Here is a 17,776-nt window from a genome sequence, read left to right on the forward strand (position 1 = left end):
CCCCAGGCCCGAGCCCCAAATTCCGCTCCGGGGCCGCCTGGCAACCGGTGAGTCATCGGCGAGAAAAGCTCTGGTTGGCTGGAAATTGTTTACCGCGTCCTCTGATTGGCTGGACTTGTGAAAGGCGCTGCGCCCTGCGGGTGTTCCTGGGAGCTGCGGAGTCCGGGCTGGAGCCTTTTCCCATTTCTTTCTGTCCCTCCGAGACCTCTCCCCGATTTCTTTCTCCACCCCTGAGACCTCTTCCCGATTTCATTCTATCTCTCTGAGACCTCTTTCCTATTTCTTTCTCTCCCCCTCCCCACCGCCCTGTCAGTACCGGGCCATACCCACGTGGACCCCCGGGACCCTCCCGAGAGGCGATCGCAGCTCCTCTCCCCCCGAAAAAGCTCCTCTTAGGGAGCCCGGAGATATCCGGGGCTCGAGTCCGGGATCTGCCGGCTCCGAACACTCTCCAAAAAAAATCCTCCCGAAGACCCCTCGGTACAGTCGGGGCCAGCTTGGCTTCCCCCCTCACCTGCGGCTCGAGGCTGGGGGCGATGCTCCCGGGGCAGGGGTGCTGCAGGCTCAGCGTGCGGGCGCTGCGAGCGCCGGGATTCTCCCGCTCCTGCTCCTCCTCCTCTCCCTCCTCTTCCTTCCGCATTTCCTCCCCTCCCACCCCGGGGCTCCCTTTCCCACCCCCTGCCCCGCGGCCGCCGCAGCCCCGGCTGCTGGGTGGGGGCAGCCCCCGCTCGGCCCCAGGGTGGGCAGGGGGCTCGGGGACCCCCGGGGCGGATCCGTCCCCCAGGCCCGAGCCCCAAATTCCGCTCCGGGGCCGCCTGGCAACCGGTGAGTCATCGGCGAGAAAAGCTCTGGTTGGCTGGAAATTGTTTACCGCGTCCTCTGATTGGCTGGACTTGTGAAAGGCGCTGCGCCCTGCGGGTGTTCCTGGGAGCTGCGGAGTCCGGGCTGGAGCCTTTTCCCATTTCTTTCTGTCCCTCCGAGACCTCTCCCCGATTTCTTTCTCCACCCCTGAGACCTCTTCCCGATTTCATTCTATCTCTCTGAGACCTCTTTCCTATTTCTTTCTCTCCCCCTCCCCATTTCTTGTTCACTTCAATCCATGTTCATTACAGTCCTTAGGTTGTGCTCCCAAGCTCTCATTCGCACCTTCACTGGGCCAGAGGCGTCTCTCCCTCATGGGATCCTGACCCGCGGCAGGGTCCCATCCCACCACAATCGTTCCGGGATTCTATCGGGACTCGCTTCCCTTCTTCCCTCTGCTTCCAGCCTGGAATGTGCTGGGAAATGCCCAGCAAAGCCACCTTTGCTGTGTGCTCCGGGAGCCCACAGAGCTGCTGGACCTTGTCCCCTGGCCCTGCACAGCCCCTTGGGAGGCACAGCCGGAGCAGCACCCTGGGAGCCTCGGGAATGCCCCTCTGGGATCCATGGCACACACTCCCAGGGGCTGGAATTCCACTTCCCGGCCAGGAAAAGATGTTCCTGCCCTTGAAGGCAAAGCTCTTCAGAAGGGGCCAAAAGCCAAGTGGAGCAAGACCTTACAGTGACATTTAACTGCCAGCCTTCATAACTTCACCCATGGTGTTGTAGCTCCTGGATTGGGAAATAAGTCAGGGCAGGGTCTTTGGTGGGAGCTGCCCTGGGTCAGGAGGGACACTGAGAGAGAAACAGAGCAGGCAGAGAAAGGCAGGAGAGAAAGGAGGACACAAACACAATCAGCTGAGAAGGTGGCACTTTGAAAACCACCTTCCGTGGTTTTTCACAGAGGCAGCTCCTGGCAAGGACAGCGTTGCAGAGAGACAGCTCTGGCCAGGAGCAGCTCCTGGGCACAGCCCAGCAGGGCTGGGGCACTGCCAGGGCAGCTCAGGGACACGAGCAGGGCACAGGCAGAGCTCACAGGGGCTCAGCACTGGCAGGGGCTGGGGGATGTCCCAGAAGATGCTGTGTCACAGCGGCACCTCTGGGGCTGTGTCATAGAGGCACAGAGCAGCTGTGAGGTCAGAAAGGGGCTGTGTGACAGCACAGAGTGGGCTGTGTGAGGTCACAGTTTGGGCTATGACATCACAGGGGTTGTTTTATGAGGTCATTGAGCAACTGCACCATCATAGAGGGGACTTTGCGACATGACAGAGCAGGCTGTGACATCATGGCATGGCTGTATGAAATCATAGAGCAGGCTGTGATGTGAAAGTGTGTGCTGTGATATTCTAGAGTGGCAGTATGACATCACAGATAGGGTTTTGTGACATCACTAAGGGGGTTGTGACATCAGAGAGCAGGCTGTGACATCATAGACCAGACTGTGACATCACAGGGTGACATCACAGTGTTGGCACTGTGACATTACAAAGGTGCTGTGTGACATACAAGAGTGGGCTGTGACATTATTGGGAGGCTGTGTGGCATCACAGGGACTCTGTGACACCACAGGAGGCTGTGTGATGTCACAGGGGCTGTGTGATGTCACAGGGGCTGTGTGAGGTCACTGGGGAGGTCACTCTGCCCCAGCTCCCCTTACAGTTCCCCCAGAGCAGTCCAACGCTGCTCGTGCACAGCGGGGTCCCCTGTCCCCCCAGGTCCCCCTGCCCCCGGTGCCGCAGCCTCCCCCAGAGGATGTTCCACAAGATCGACCCCAGAGCCTGACACGGGAATGGGGGACCGGGGCCCTGGGGGGTAGGACAGGGGGACAGGGAGCCCCCGGCAGTGTCCCCATGTCCCCCAGGGCCAGAGCCTGGGCCAGGGCTCCTTCACCCTACTACAAATGAGGGGCTGAGAACATTGAAAAAATCCCTATCAGGGGATCAGCAAAATCCATATTCCATATTAAGCAACAGCACCACAAAGTTCCTTGGCAAGAGTCACTCTGCTCCTGACTGGACACTTCAGACACAACAAAGAAACAAAGCAACAAGAAAACCAAATCAAATCCAGGCAATCAAACCAGAAATGAACTGAGAACTGTCCCTGCATGTGTGTGTGACAAAAGGACAGTGAGGGCAAGGGTAAAAGGAACATGGCCTAAAAGCTGAACAGAGCTCAAACTTGACAGGACCTGACTTATACCTTAACCTTAACTGATACTGTCGACTTCACAATTTAGCAAAAGAACAGCACTTAATAGTATTTAACCTAACTTAAAACCTATGACATAGCAATTTAAAAGAGGAATAATACTTAAAAATATTTAACTTAGCTTATAACTTGTATTAATCTTAGCAAAACAACAACTCCTAGAAGCATTTACGTTAGCCTAGACGTCATGACTTAACCTTACTTACAGGCCTGACCGACTCAGCTATCCAAGGCACTCCAGCCCCTCAGAGAGCAGCATTTCTGCCCCATTTCCCCAGCACAGGCACTCCTGTGTGCCCACAGACACAAAAAGTCAGTGCAAGGCACCTGTGAGAAATTCCCCTGAGGGCAGGAAATGCTCCCTGTGGATCCTTTGGCATCTCCCCAGCGGGCGAAGGGCTGAGCCTGGCCTGGAGCAGACAGTGTTTGTGCTGAGTTGCAGAGGAGCTGAGCCCAGGAGCTGTTGGCCAAGGCCTAGGCCCAAGGAGCATGTCTCAGCTGGCAGGGCGGCCTGAGAAGGGGAGGGGGGAATGCAGCAGCACAGGGCCCATGGAACCAAGGGACCATGGTGACACTGTGGGGCCTCATGGAATCATGGAGGGCACGGTGACATTGCTGGGCCTCATAGAACCAAGGGGCCCCTACTGATGCCGTGTGTCTCCGTGGAATGTAGGGATCGGTGTGTCACTGAGAGGCTCCATCAACCCAAGGGTCCATTGTGACACTGTGGGGCCTCATGGAATTGTGGAGTCCACTGTGACATTGCTGGGCTGCATGGAACCAAGGGGACCATTACGATGCTGTGTGTTTCCATGGAATGTAGGGATCATTGTGTCACTGAGAGGCTCCATCAAACCAAGGGGCCATTGTGATACTGTGGGCCCCATTGGAGCCCAAGGTCCATTGTGACATTGCAAAGCCTCATGGAACCATGGAGAGATCATTAAGACACTTCACAGCCTCATTGTGACACTGTGGGGCCCTGTGAGACCAAGGGACCATTGTGACACTGTGGGGCCTCACACTGTGGGGCCTCATGGAATCATGGAGGGCACTGTGACATTGCTGGGCCTCATAGAACCAAGGGGACCCTACTGATGCCGTGTGTCTCCATGGAATGTAGGGATCGTTGTGTCACTGAGAGGCTCCATCAAACCAAGGGGCCATTGTGATACTGTGGGCCCCATTGGAGCCCAAGGTCCATTGTGACATTGCAAAGCCTCATGGAACCATGGAGAGATCATTAAGACACTTCACAGCCTCATGGAACAACCAAGGAATCATTGTGACACTGTGAGGCACCATGGAACCAGTGGGACCATTGTGACCCTGGGGGTCCCCACAGAACCAAGAGGACCATTGTGATACTGTGGGGCCTTGTGAAACCAAGAGGCCTTTGTAAGGCCTTTGTGACAATGCAGGGCTGCATGGAACCAAAGGGCCGTTGTGACATTGCAGGGCTTCGTGTCATCAGTGGTCCATTGTGACACTATGAAGACAAAGGAGGCCATTGTGACACTGCAAACCCCCAGGGTCCAAAGGTCCAATGTGAGACATCAGGGCTCATGGAATAGAGGAGTCAGTGGGGGGCCTGGGGAACCAGAGAGACCATTGTGACCATGCAAGGCCCCGTGGAATTGTTGGGACCATTACAACACTGAGAGGCCCCATGGAATCAAGGGGTCATTGTGAAAATATGGGGCCCCATAAAACCAAGAGAACAGAGAACAGGTCTGCCTTGGCCTCCCGGGGTTCCCCTGACTGGTCCAGCTTACCTTGGCATGTTGAGGGTCTCTTCTCATCTGCTTCTGAAACACTGGGGCTCCGTACTTTCCTTCCTGGCATTCTCCTCCAGGCCCCCATGGCCAGAATTGGGATTTCTCCTCCAAATTTCCTTATATCCAGGATTGTTCCCATAGGAATATTGCCAGGACCAGTCTGGCTGTTGTCGATTTCACAAGGATCACCTCTCATCTGTCTTCAAAACACTGGGGAAGGCTCCGTGCTTTCCTTCCTATGGGAAAGAACTGTCCTGCTTCTCCAGGCACCCATGGCTGAGATTAGGCGTCCACCTCCAAAATTCCCTAAATCCAAAGACTGCTCCCAGACAAAATCTGCCATTCCTGACAAGTCTGGCTGGCCTTGGCCTAGTGAGGATCTCACCTGCATTCTAAACACTGGGGATCTATGGTTTCTTTCCTATGGAAAAGAACTGTCCTTCTTGTCCAGGTGTCCATGGCCAGAATTGGGATTTCACCTCTGAAATTCCCTGTTGTGCCAGGTTGGAGGAGATTGTTGGCTGGAAATATTTTGTGTGGGGGGGATGAAGGGGCAGGTCCAGCCTTGCCCTGCCCTAGAACCCCATCTTTGATTTTTGTCCTCTTGCAAACTCTGATTAACTTTAAACTGAACAGGCTTAGAGTTTGTAAAGTTGAATGGGCCAAGTTAATGCTTTGAGAAGTGTTTATTGTTGATTAAAAGTCATATTAAACCTTTTGCCAAAGTTTCTCTGATTTTCTAAAATTGCCAGTAAAGGCTGTTTTGTTGTTTTGAGCTTCTGAGGATCTCTTATTGGTATTTCTCCAGGGCATCCAACTCAGAGGACACAAACAAGTGTAATTCCTTTTGAATATCTCCTTGAGGGAGTTTTTAGTGGATTGCAGTCAGGGCCTGTCTGTGCTGCTTGGCACAGCCCAGGCAGGGCTTTCCCAACCACATTCCACTTTCTATTTCCCAGCTGGAGCCGCTGGTGCCTCTGAGTTCTGCTGGCCCAGCCCCAGGGACGCTCTCCTTGTCTGCCCATTCCCCCATGGTCTCTGGGCAGGGATGGCCTCAGTGGGGGCTGCTGACATCCTCAGCAACTTGGAGGCTGCTGCTGGATTTCACTGCTCCAGAGGCTTGTTCAGCCTTCAGCTCTTCAGTGCAGGAATTCAGTCTCAGGGCTCATTAACATTCAGAACACCTAAACAATCCAAGCCTCTGGGGATAATTTGATTTACATTTTCAAATCTTCTGTGGTTAATTCAAAGATCTCAGAAGTATATTCAAAGTGAATGCATTATATTTTAAAAGGCAGTGAGAAAATATTTTTTAGATCCTGTTTAGGTTTTTTTTTCCCTGTTAATTCATTGCTATGTGCAATCTCCAATTGACACTGAATCCAGGTACCTCCTCATGCAGTTTGAATAGATATGAAAATCAAGACCCTTCATGGCTGACAATCAATCAGACTCTGTCCCTACCCCCTCCCCACCATTTCCCCATCCAAGCCCTGGCACTCAGAGCAGCCTTGTGCAAATCTGAGCTCCCTCCAGCCCAGGCTGCACCTGCAGCTTTCAGCTCCTTGGCTCCAACTCCCACCTGCTTTCCTTGGAGAAGGAGCTGCCCGAGACACAGAGGGATGTTCATTTCTTGTCAGCCAGCAAAGCCAAGGGAAGGCACAGCTCCATCAAATGCAAAAGTCATTCCTCTGGATATGAAATCCACTTTCCACCGCAGACAGTCTCAGAGCAATGGAAAACACCTTCTATGCCCAGCACTGATCCCAAGGTTCCCCCAAACCCTCCCTGCCCCAATTCTGCCCAGATTTGCTCTTTGCACACACGAGTCACACGCTGAAGTCACGAGCTCCCTCCATGCCCAGAGGGAGGAAAAGAGAGAAAGGGGATGAAGAGCTCTCCTGTGCAGAGCCAAGGTCCAAGTGCCCCTGCAGTAGGAACCACAGCTCATCGGCTTTGTGTCCTTTGGGCTCAGGGCCTGGTGACACTCAGAGGCACAGAAAGGTTTCTTGCCCAGAAACACAAGTTGAACATGATGCAGTTTAATAACCATCACAGCTCTTCCCTCAGCTCTCTGTGATGTCCCAGCAGCATCTGACATGTCTCCCATCCTCCAGGGATTTCCATACAGGAACAGTTTTAGACAAGGACATAAGAAAATGTCATTCTGTGATAGATATAAACACAATTAAGATGATGATTAATTATATATTAATTTGAGCTTCAGAAACATTGGGCAAGTCCTTGAAGCTCAAAGTATGAAACCAGTCAGCTGAGAGGCACATGAATGACCAGAGAGCATCTGGGGGAGGAAATCTAGGAGCAATGGGAAGGTCATCGATCCAGCTGCTCTAGTGAAGAGATGTCTTTAGACATGGCCATTTAAACAGGAGAGCTGGAAATGCCTGAAGGAAGAGGGGGAGTGTGAAAACACCAATCACTTGTTTTTAAAATTTTTAAAAGTTTAATAGTAATAAAATGGTTATAAAAATAGTAATATAATTAGAGTAATAAAATTTGAACAATTGAGATTAGGACAATATGAGACAATAAAAACAAAGAGATACAGATGTCTGGGTACCTTTTTCTGGGCATCACAAGCCCGAAAAAGGACCCCCGTTAACAGAGGATTAACTTAAAAACCATTGCCTGTTTCATATTCATACATCTCATACATGATGCATAAAATCCATTCAAACACAGGATTCTGTCTGGTCACTGTCAACTTCTTCCTCTGAATCCTCATGCCGTCTTCCTGTCTGAGCGAGGTGGGAAGAAGTTAGTTTTCTGCTGATAAGGGAGCAATCAATTCCCTTTCTCTGAAAGATTTAGGTGTCCTGTGGCTTCTATCTGGTGCTAGTCCTTTCTTAAACAAATATCTTACATAGCATAGTTTCTATTTTAACATTATGCTATAACCTAAAACTATATTTAATACACTACTTTAGAAAATTAATACAGCATAACTTTCTAACATAACACATACAATATTCATTTCAATACTTGCGAAAAGCCAATCATAAAATACACATTTTTCACAGAGAGGAAATAATAGAATGAATATTGGTGACATAAATAGAGGGGAAGATCAGTATTTCTTCTGCCATCAGCACACTTCCAGGAAATTCCTATTCTTTGCACTTCTGGCCATTTCTTAAAAATACTCAAATGACCCAGATAAAATATAAAATATAAAATACCCATAAAAATGTATATTATGAAATCAACAGGTGTTAATACATGTGCCCCATTCCAGGCAGACATCAGCTGTGTGCCCATGAACAGGCCGTGCCACTTGTGCCCTGAGGTGCCCAGCTGGGATTGGATCTCTCCGAGAGCACCTGAGGGAGAGCAGAGCACCTTGCAAGCTGCAGGTCCCTGACAGCCCCGCAGGGCTCCTGTGCCATCACCATCTGCTCTGCTCCAGCCTGAAACAGGGCCCAGCATGGTGCCGGGATCATCAGAGAGCTGAGGTGTGTGCTGAAATTCCATGCCCTCCCCATGCCGCAGCAGCCCTGCAGTTCCCTCCTGCAGCCTTGGTCTCCAGCACAGCCATGGAGGCTCTTTGGGCTCCTGACTGTTCTGCAGCCCCCAAGGGCAGCCGAGCTCTGCCTGTGGCAGCGGGGTTTTTTGAGGTTGTTTGGTCTGCTGTTGCAGTGGGTTTGAGTATGTTTGGTCTTTCCCCGTCTGGTTGGAATGGCAGTTTGAAGATGTTTAGTCTATGTTTGCCTCCTGTCTCGCCATGGCAGTTGGAGTGGTTTTTTTGCCCCTAGCCTGTTAAGTTCCCCGTCTCTTAATGGTTTCTCTCTTTGCTATGAGTTTATGCCTTTCCCGTCTTAGCTTCTGACCTTCCCCCCCGCCCACTGATTTCCTGCTCTCTCTTACATAAAAACTGCTGTTTTCTCTGCCTCCCCGCTCTCTACCACTGTCTGCCCTTGGATCTGCACGGCTCCCGCGCTCTGCCGGATCCTGTGCCCCGGCGGCTCCCCCTCCGCAGCCAGTACCCCTCTCGGCCGCGGGAAAGGAGGTCGCCCCCCGCGGCCGCGGCTCCTGGTGAGAGGGGATTGCCCACACGAGCACTGCTGCTGCCAGCGCCGTGCGGCCACCGCCGCCAGGAGAGAGACTGTCACCGCCCTGAATAGAGACAGACTGTCACCGCCACACCTGCCGCTGCCTGCAAGTGCTGCGCCATCTGACTCACATCGGCGCTGCTGCCACCGTGGGAAAGAACAGCTCCTGTGCCACGCTGCCGATTCCAAGCTGTGCCACCCCGGCAGCACCATCCTCGCGTGGGAGAGAAATAAAGCATCTCGGAGATGCCAGCACAAGGTCCTTGCTTATTTCCTTCATCACAGTGCTTTGACGTTGAGCCTGCGTTTCGAGCAGCCAAGCTGTGACCCTGCCGGCCGGCAGCAGAGGTAGGGCACGGCCGCTCCTGGCACCTGCCCCAATCACCTCCAGCGACTGGGGCACGCTGGTGCACGGGGCAGCTGTCTCCAGGGTGCATGGACGCCCCTGCCAAGTGAAGTTTGTGGTCCGTCAAGCGCCGCCGGTGAATTCGCACACTTAACTAGAAAATAGTCTCAGTCTGAGTATTCTAGTGGCCGGGACAGACCCGACTAGGGTACAGTGGGGTACAGCGAGACTGTTTGCTAGGGAGAAGGAAGTTTATAATTAAGTTGTGGATTCCTTGCTGGGAGGAGGGTTTTGTTTCTCTAAGGGAAAAGTTAAGAGATTTGTTAAGTGGATTTTCTTTCATTTTCCAGCTACTGTGAGATACAAAGTTGTGTTTCATGTGGGTACCACGTTTGGTGGACGGGGGGTGCCCCCTTTCTCCAAAACAGCCCTTGGCCAGTCAGAGAGCACTGAGGTGATGACTTCCAAGTGTTCAGGCAGACACACTGTACACAGAGCTTTCAAAGACACTTAGCCAATCAGAACTCAGTTTCATTCTGACTCATCAGATGCCAAGGAGACAGGCAGTGTCCAGACCCGACCTCCCCCCGCCAAATTTCTAGCCAATCAGAGCTTTTCTCGCTGATGACTCCCCAGATGCCAGACAGATCCGCACCACCCGGCGCTCTGCTCCCAAACTTCATCTACGTCCCCACCTAGCCCCCAGTGCCCCCCGAGAGCGGAATTTGGGGAGGAGGGAGGTGGGCGGCGCCCAGACCGAGCCCTCCCGTGTTGTCCCGGCAGCGGCCCGGCCCTGCCTGGGCACAGCTGATGGCGCCCGCCCACGCTCCGGCTAGTCCAGACTGGTGCTCCCAGTGCTGCGCGGGCGGGCTCGTTTTGGGGCCCCCCAACCCGGGCACAGCGCGGCTGCTTTGGGGCTGTTGGCACCGTCCGGCAGTGGGGATGGGGCGCATGGGGGCAGCTGGGGGGTGCTGGTGGCACTGGTGGTGCTGGGAGCCTAGCGGAGGGGGAAGGAGAGCGGGAACTGGGAGAGGGGATGAGGGGAGTGCAGGACTTAGGACTTCAAATTTAGCAAAAGGCAGGATTGGACGCCCAAAAAGAACAGGAGGGGGCTGGGACCCCAAAAAAACCAGTGACGGGTGAGGGGGATTGAGGACTGGGTGGACGATTGGAAAGGGAAGAAGAGGCGCCAAAAGATGGGGCTGGGATCCCCTGATACCGAAATTCGCCAGAATAAGCTTTCTAACACAATTTGAAGCATCAGAAAGCAGGCAGTCTTTATCTGTGCAGGGCACAGAGGAGGATACTTCTTTATTGACTGTGTGTCTCGAGACTTTACAACAACGCATTCATTCCATCACGATAAGACATATGCATTAAAACATGTTTATTATCTAATACGTAAACATCACTTTCCTAGAACTATTTTGCATGCATCCTCCTCCTGGAAGGCCATGTATGGTCCTGAAGGGTCAGCTAAAGGGGTCTTTGGTGGTCGTGTTCACTGAGTGCTTCAATATAAAAGGTGACCTTGCCTTGAACTTTTTCTGTGAGCATGTGCTGTTGCTTCTTTGTTACATGACTTGCAAAAAAACAAAAACCCTGTAGTCCTTTCTATCTGTTTCTCCAGTGGTTCCGCTTATGTTTATCATCCTGTGTAAATACTTTAACGTTCTTTTATCTTATTTGCTAGTTAGTCTTTAAGCTCTATTCTGCAACTTTAGGGGAACTGAGAATTTCTATTCTCTCTGTTATTTATCAGGACCACCCCACAGCACAGCCCTGCTCTGGGGTGTCAGCTCCTGCCCAGCATTGGGGATGGGGTGTGTGGGCAGAGCTGGGTGCCGTGTTGGTGGCACTGGTGGTACTGGGAGCCTGCCCATCCATGGGGTGAGCAAGGGGCATGGGAGGGCGAGAGAGGGGAAGAGGGCTTGGGACTCCCAGCTGAGCAAAAGGGGAGGTGAGATGCCCAAACTGAACAGGATGGGGCTGGGACTCCCAAAAGTAAGCACGGGGGAGGTGGGTTGAGAACTCGGTGGACGATGGGAAAGGGAGGAAAAGAGGGGGCTGGGATCCCCAAACAGAGGGGGAGGGGGATGGGACACACAAGTTGAGTTTGGCGAGGTCAGTGGATTGGTGGGAACGATGGAAAAGGAGGCGAAGAGGGAGGGAAAAGGTGAAGCTGGAATGGAAGAAGGGCAGTTCCATGGGTGTCCACCCTTATCGCTCACCACTTAAGCCCTGGAGTGAATCCCTGGGGCTCAGGGTGGGGAGTGAAGGTGCAGATCTGCACTGAGGGGATTTCTCCCTGCGTCTATTCCCGGTAGGGTTCCCCCCCACCCATCACCCAGGGCTATGGCGCTGTGGGGCAGAGGTGATGGGAAAAAAACGGGAGGAAGAAAGAGAGAGAGAGAGAGAGAGAAGGAGGAGGAGCAGGAAGAGGAGGAGCATGAAAAGGAGCAGAAGGAGAAGCGGGAGGGATACTGTTCGCTGTGTCCACAATCCCCCCGGCCCCAAGAGCATCGCACCCCCTACATCCCTCAGGTGACTGGGGAAGGGGAGTTTGACCCAAATTTATTAGGGGGTCTCTGGCAGGGATTTCTTTGGAGGGGTGTTTGGAGCTTGCAGATTCTGGAATCAAGCCCCAGGTATCTGCATTTCTGGCACATTTTCTTGGGGGGATAGGGGTGTGTTTGAAACTTGCAGAACTCCAGAGATGAGCCTCGAGTGCCCCTTGTGGGGACATTGTGGGGGGTCCATGTCGCGATCGTCCAGTAGTGGCGGGGCAGGACATCAGTTCGGGGAATCCTCGGGAGAACCAGGGGAGTGTAACATGGGACCCCTGGAGTGGGGAAAGTGGAGAGGGGTGATACCGGGGTTGGAGGACCCCCAGCAGCCTGGAGGGGTGGGGGAACACAGAGATGAGGGAAAGTGAGGACGCCCTACCCTGAAAGGGATAGGAGGGAGAGGGAGGAGCCCCAAATGCCTGGAGTGAGGGGGTCTGAAGAGGGCGACCCTGGGACTACCTGAGAGCTGAAGCAGAATCAAGGGAAAAGGAAACCCGAACCCCCCAGGATCCCTAAGCTGGACTCCAAAGAGGGGAGATCACCAGGATCCATGGGGACCCCAGAACTCCAAAGGAGGGAGACCGGCTAGGGGGAACTCCTGGGAAGGGTTTTTTGATTGATCCAGGGGGATGTGGAGCAGCATGAAGTGACCATTATCCCCATCTGGTTCTCTTGCACCACTGGGAGGGAACTGGGGATAAAATGAAGCCTGGGAAGGAGGGAGGGGTGGGGGGAATGAATTTTACTAGGATGTAGTTTAATTCTCATTCTTTTGTTGTAGTTTGACTGGACATAAATTCAAATAATTTTCCCCAAGCCAGCTCTGTCGTGCCCATGGCAGTGCCAGGGGAGTACCCTCTCTCTGCCCTGATCTGGGCATGAACCGTTCTTTGGGTGTTCTCTGACTGTCTGGGGCAGAAAGACACTGCCCGGAGCAGCCTTGGTGGCATCAGGCACCCAGCCAGACTCAAAACATTACATGTGGCAGACTGGGAATGTTAAACATAAAGCTTAAAGCAAACAAGAGTTTCTGGAGGGTATTCTCCACCCCTCTGCCTTTCCTGGGAGCCATAGGGCAACAGACTGGGCACCCCTCCAAACTGCTGGAGCACAGCCGAGTGCTCAGATTGTGACTGAACTCTTTGCCCTCATTCCCAGTGTGTGATGGTACTTAAGCAGCCTTAGGAATCTGTTTCCAGTCTCCATGAGCTTGGCTGTGAGGGTGAGTTCTGGAAAAGCAGCTTCTCTATATAAACCTCAGGGCTGGTTGAGTTGGCACTGGCTGGAAAGATGCCAGGGATGGGATGGAGCTGAACACCCAGATCATGGCTTCATCTTCAGGGGGATTGAAATAACCAACTGATGAAATAAATGTAGCAAATTAAAGAGAGAGGAGAATAAAACCTCAAACTCATTACTTTACAGCTGGTTTTATTGAAGCTTTTGCCACCATGGGGTTGGTTTGAGTGTCTGGATGTTGTTTTTAGGTGAGTTCTAGTTTTTGCTGCCTTGTAAATGGTTTTCAGTGATTTTATTGTTGGTTTTTTTTTTTGGTTTTTTTTTTTTTTTCAGCCTCTTCTAGCTCTTACAGCAGTGCTTTTGTGGTGGGTTAGTATTTGGGGGCCCTCAGACCCCTTGATGCAACCTCAGGTGAGCAAAACAACCCTGAGCAGACACAGGTGTGTTGTCCCTGCACTGCTGCAGGGGGGAAGACTCCCAGCCCCAGCACCACTTCTGCCCTCCCCAGCTCTGCTCCCTCTTGCCCCTGTGCAGGTATGAGGGGGGAGAGGAAAAACCTGCATCATTATTCTGCTTCCAGTCCAGAGGCAGTTTATTTAAACTCTTGTTCTGGAAGGGAGTTGGAGCCTTTCTGTGGAGCAGAGGCTGTGTCCAGGAGTGGGAAATGTCTCTGTATGGGGAAGGCTGGTAGGTTCCATTGCCCCTACATCATCCATGGCACTTGTGGCCTGTGGGTGAAGGGGCCAGAGGTGCCCCTAGGAGGGGGTTTGTGACCTGATGCCTCCCCACTCTGCAGAAATTCCTGAAGCAGCTGCTTTGATCCAAAACAGGTGTGTGAGTGGGTGGGACTCAAGAAATCTGGGAGAGAAGAAATGAGAGGAAAAGCTTGGAGGGAGAGAAACTTCTGTGCCTCCATCCCGCTTTCCCACCTCTTCCTGCCCCACCAGTTTTTCACTCCAAAATTCCCCAAGCTGCAGCGTGGAGCAGGAGGAATTGGGGGGTTGGAGACAGTAACAAAACACCACATCAATTAAACCAAAATTCAAGCATTTGGAGGGGATAAAAAAATCCTTTTGGATGTCTTACCTTTGTAGACACAGGCAGGTGGTTCTCATATGGAAAATATTTACCCAGGGGAAGTGCCAGGTGCAGGGGCTGGTAATAATTTAATTTACAGTGATGTCAAAACATCTGCTGGGCATTGATGTGAGTGATTTATATAGTTGTAATAAATATAGAAACAAGCTTCAGTTGTCAGTGACTTGACAGCCGCATCCACAGGTATTTCCAGTCTGTGTCATTCAACCCTTGTTCTGTTTCTCTGATTTTTTTTTTCCATATAAATATTCAGCAAATTGTTCCTGTGGGACCAACTTTGCTGAGGAGAGCTGTGACTACCCGGGAGGTTGGGAGGATTATCACCTTTTTGTGTTTTTGTTTTAGTATCACAGGAGCATCCTAGTAAAGCCCCAGGAAGGAGCAGGACCTGGTTGGGCCCTGTGAACTTGGGGTGTTGTCCAAGATCACTTCGTGGCCGGAGGAGCTGAGGGACACTCTGGTCCCTGGAGGGTGCCCCTGTCCCCTCTGTGGCCCCGGGGATGGCAGAAGTCCCTTGTGAAGAAGGTACAGAGGCACCATCCCCTGCCCCAAGAGCTTCATGCACTGCCCTGCACAGGGTGGGGAATCAAGGTTGGCTCAAGTGTGGCCATCCAGCACTTTCTGGGGTGCCCTGGGTGACCTGGAGTGGGGGCTGGGGCTGAAAACCCCTCTGGACTTGTTCAGATCCTTGAGGCAACACCTTTTCAGGACACCCATAGCCAGCAGGAGCTGGCTGAGGTTGAAGCAGAGCTGAAAAAACCAAGCAAGTCCTGTTTTTTTGAAAGCTGAAATTGTTTTCCTTCCTGCTGCAAACATAAACCTGGCAAAGGAACAATGGCGCCTGGCTGTCCTAGGAGGAAAATATCCCAAATCAGGCCTTTCCCACTCCCCACTTCTGAGTGTGAGTCAGAATTTGATTTGTTTGCACAGGTGGAGACTCGGCTGCTGTGATGGAGCTGCTACAGCAGAGAGCACAGGGAAGGACCAGTAAGCCCTGGTTTGGTTATGAGGATGTTGTTTCAAGATATGGCTCAATGTGTTGGGGCAAGCTAAAATGGTCAAAGGTGTTGTGGGAGAGGGAGTAAGAAATGTCAAAGTGTTTGCAAGTTGAGGGTCGGGGGGATGGTGCCCATTTCATGGTGGAGGGGGGCACAGAGGTGATGCAGGGAGGTTGGCAAGCCTCAAAAATCCTTGGAAGCCGATGATAGCACTGGGATGCCCCCTGGACTGAGCTTGTGCCCTCCTGGGAGCCTCCAGAGTGTTTTGGGGCTGTGTTAGAAGATGTTGAAGTGACCCATAAGGGAAATGTGAGAGCTGGGAGAACAGGGGGTGCTCTTCATGCCCTTCCCATGTGGTTTGTCCCAAGATTTCAGCCTCAGATGCACTAATGACAGAAAGGTCATTTTTGTGGTCACCGTGCTCACCGTGGTGCTGCTTCTCATAGTCACCATCATCACGCTGGCAGGTGAGTGGCTGAGGGTGCCGAAGCCACCCAAAAGTCTCCTTCCTAGAGAAGCCCCCCAGCAAGAGTCACTTGGGCACGTTGTGCTTGTTTGCAGCTAAGAAAGACTCACCCTGCCCAGCTCCCACCCTGCCCAGCTGCCTGGAGAGTGGGATTGGCTTTGGGAACAAGTGCTTTTACTTTCTGGAGGAGGAAGTGGACTGGGAAGGGAGTCAGCACTCCTGCCTCTCCCGCCAAGCCCACCTGGCCACCATCGACACCAGGGACGAGCTGGTAAGAGAAACCCCTGAGGAGGCGGTTTCGAGAGCAGATTTGGAAATTGCAGGAAATTGCCTGAACAGAATAGCATGGAGGTACCTGTGATCCTTGCTTTCCCCACTTCCAGCATTTCCTCCTGCGCTATGGGAACTTCATGGAGTACTGGGTTGGTCTCTGGAGGGAAGGTTCTGGACCTTGGAAATGGCTCAATGGTTCCCTCTTCAATGCCCTGTACGTCCCGTCTTCTGGAGAACAAAACTATGGCCTGGGCTGAGCCGGGGCAGGGGCTAGATGCAGGAAGCACAAGTAGAGATCTGTTGAGGTGGGAGCAATCAAACACTACTTTCCCTGGTTGTGCCAAAGCATTCATACACATCCCATGGATTTTTGAGATGCAAATGCTGATGGGGGCCTGGGGGCATCCCTGGATGAATCCCCTGGGACCAAAAACATGAAAACCATTGAGGAGTGGAAAGTAGTTTGGGTTCTTCATGGGGACTTAGCTGGGAAGGTTGATCCCTGCTCCTGCAGCACTCTTAATCTCTCTGGAAATGGGAATCCCTCCTTTCCCAGCTGTCTCCCATGAGCTCTAACTTTGCTGTTGATCCAGGTTTGACATCCAGGGCAGCGGCCACTGCGCCTACACGAACTCTCACAGGATCAGCAGCGACAGGTGCTCTGAGACTAAATTCTCCATCTGCAGCCACCTGCAGAGACACCCCAATGAAGTCCAGAAGGATACAGAAATCCTGAATTCCACCTGAAACCTCCCTCTTAACAGAGATCCACCACCAGCTGGTGTTAACCCCACACAATGTGGTACTGAGTCTCTGTTGTTTGTACTAGTTTAAATTTTAGCTGGCAAACAACTCACAGGTTGGGATGAGTCTGTTTGCTGAAACTCTGTCAGTTGAGATAAGTATATTTACTAAAGTGAAAATCAATAATTGTGAAAAAAAAATCAATCAAAACCTGCACTCTGGAGCAGGTGATAAAGAGGCAAACTGGGAAAGAGTTGCACGGGAGAAGTCTATGGAGGACTGAATCCATGGAAGGGACCCACCCCTGGAGTCAGGCAAGAACTCCTCTCCCTGTTGGGGAAGCAGCAGTATGAAGTGACCACAACCCCCGCATCCATTGTCCCTGCACCAGTGGTGGGGAGGTGGGAGGGAGTTGGGGATAAAGTAAAGCCTGGGAAGGAGGGAGAGGTGGAGGAAAGGAGTTTTATTAGGATTATTTTTGCGTATAATTTTACCTTTTCTGGGACCCCAAGGGCAACAGCCTGCGCTCAACAGCCCAAACTGCTGGAGAATAGTGGCCCTTGGCCATGCCATGTCCCCTGTCTGTTCCATGTTCCCTGTCTCCTGTGTCCCTTGTCTCTGTGGGGCTGGGGCAGCTGCGAGATCCAGGGCAGCCCTGGGGGGGAACAACCTTGAGCCCAGCTGAGCCAGTTTACTTAATTCCACCCAGAGAGGGCTCAGGTCACTCCCAGAATGGTTCCCAGTCACCCCCAGTATGGTCCCAGTAATTCCCACTATGATCCCAGTCACTCCCAGTATGATACCACTGTGATCCCAGCATAGTCCCAGGGGTTCTCATTCACTCCTAATATGGTTCCGGTCACCTCCAGTATGATTATTCCCACTATGGCTGCAGTCCCACCTAGTATGATTCCAGTATGAAAATGGTCACTCTCAGTGGTCACATCAATGATGCCATTTGTTCCCAGCATGGTCCCAGTTGCTCCCAATAACCCAGTATGCTTCCAGTCACTCCCAGATTCTCCCAGTAGTATTCCAGTAACTCCCTTTAAGGTTGCTTTATGGTCTCAGATATTCCCAGTATATCCCAGTTGCCCCCAGTGTTTCCACTCACTTCCAGTTGCTCTC

General features: G+C 52.3%; 1 protein-coding gene across 1 annotated transcript; it reads left to right on the forward strand.

Moving 5' to 3' along the window:
* The first annotated feature begins 11,740 nt into the window (after positions 1-11,740).
* Positions 11,741-16,651, forward strand: LOC121339392 (C-type lectin domain family 2 member D-like). The gene is made up of 8 exons (XM_041411135.1): positions 11,741-11,807; positions 13,256-13,317; positions 14,513-14,692; positions 15,098-15,154; positions 15,534-15,632; positions 15,727-15,902; positions 16,015-16,118; positions 16,498-16,651. Exons 3-8 carry the CDS (start codon positions 14,668-14,670, stop codon positions 16,649-16,651), a joined length of 615 nt encoding a protein of 204 aa, XP_041267069.1. The 5' UTR covers positions 11,741-11,807; positions 13,256-13,317; positions 14,513-14,667.
* Positions 16,652-17,776: the final 1,125 nt, after the last annotated feature.

Source organism: Onychostruthus taczanowskii, unplaced genomic scaffold (genome assembly GCF_017590055.1).
Source record: "Onychostruthus taczanowskii isolate IOZ18803 unplaced genomic scaffold, ASM1759005v1 scaffold341, whole genome shotgun sequence".
Lineage (NCBI taxonomy): Eukaryota > Metazoa > Chordata > Aves > Passeriformes > Passeridae > Onychostruthus > Onychostruthus taczanowskii.

Bases quoted from the DNA above. Each gene is read 5' to 3' on its own strand.
- LOC121339392 (XM_041411135.1), top strand. From the start codon at position 14,668: ATGGCAGAAGTCCCTTGTGAAGAAG. The intron at 15,155-15,533 runs GTAAGCCCTGGT...GTTTGTCCCAAG, and splicing joins GAGAGCACAGGGAAGGACCA to ATTTCAGCCTCAGATGCACT. The intron at 16,119-16,497 runs GTACGTCCCGTC...CTGTTGATCCAG, and splicing joins GGTTCCCTCTTCAATGCCCT to GTTTGACATCCAGGGCAGCG.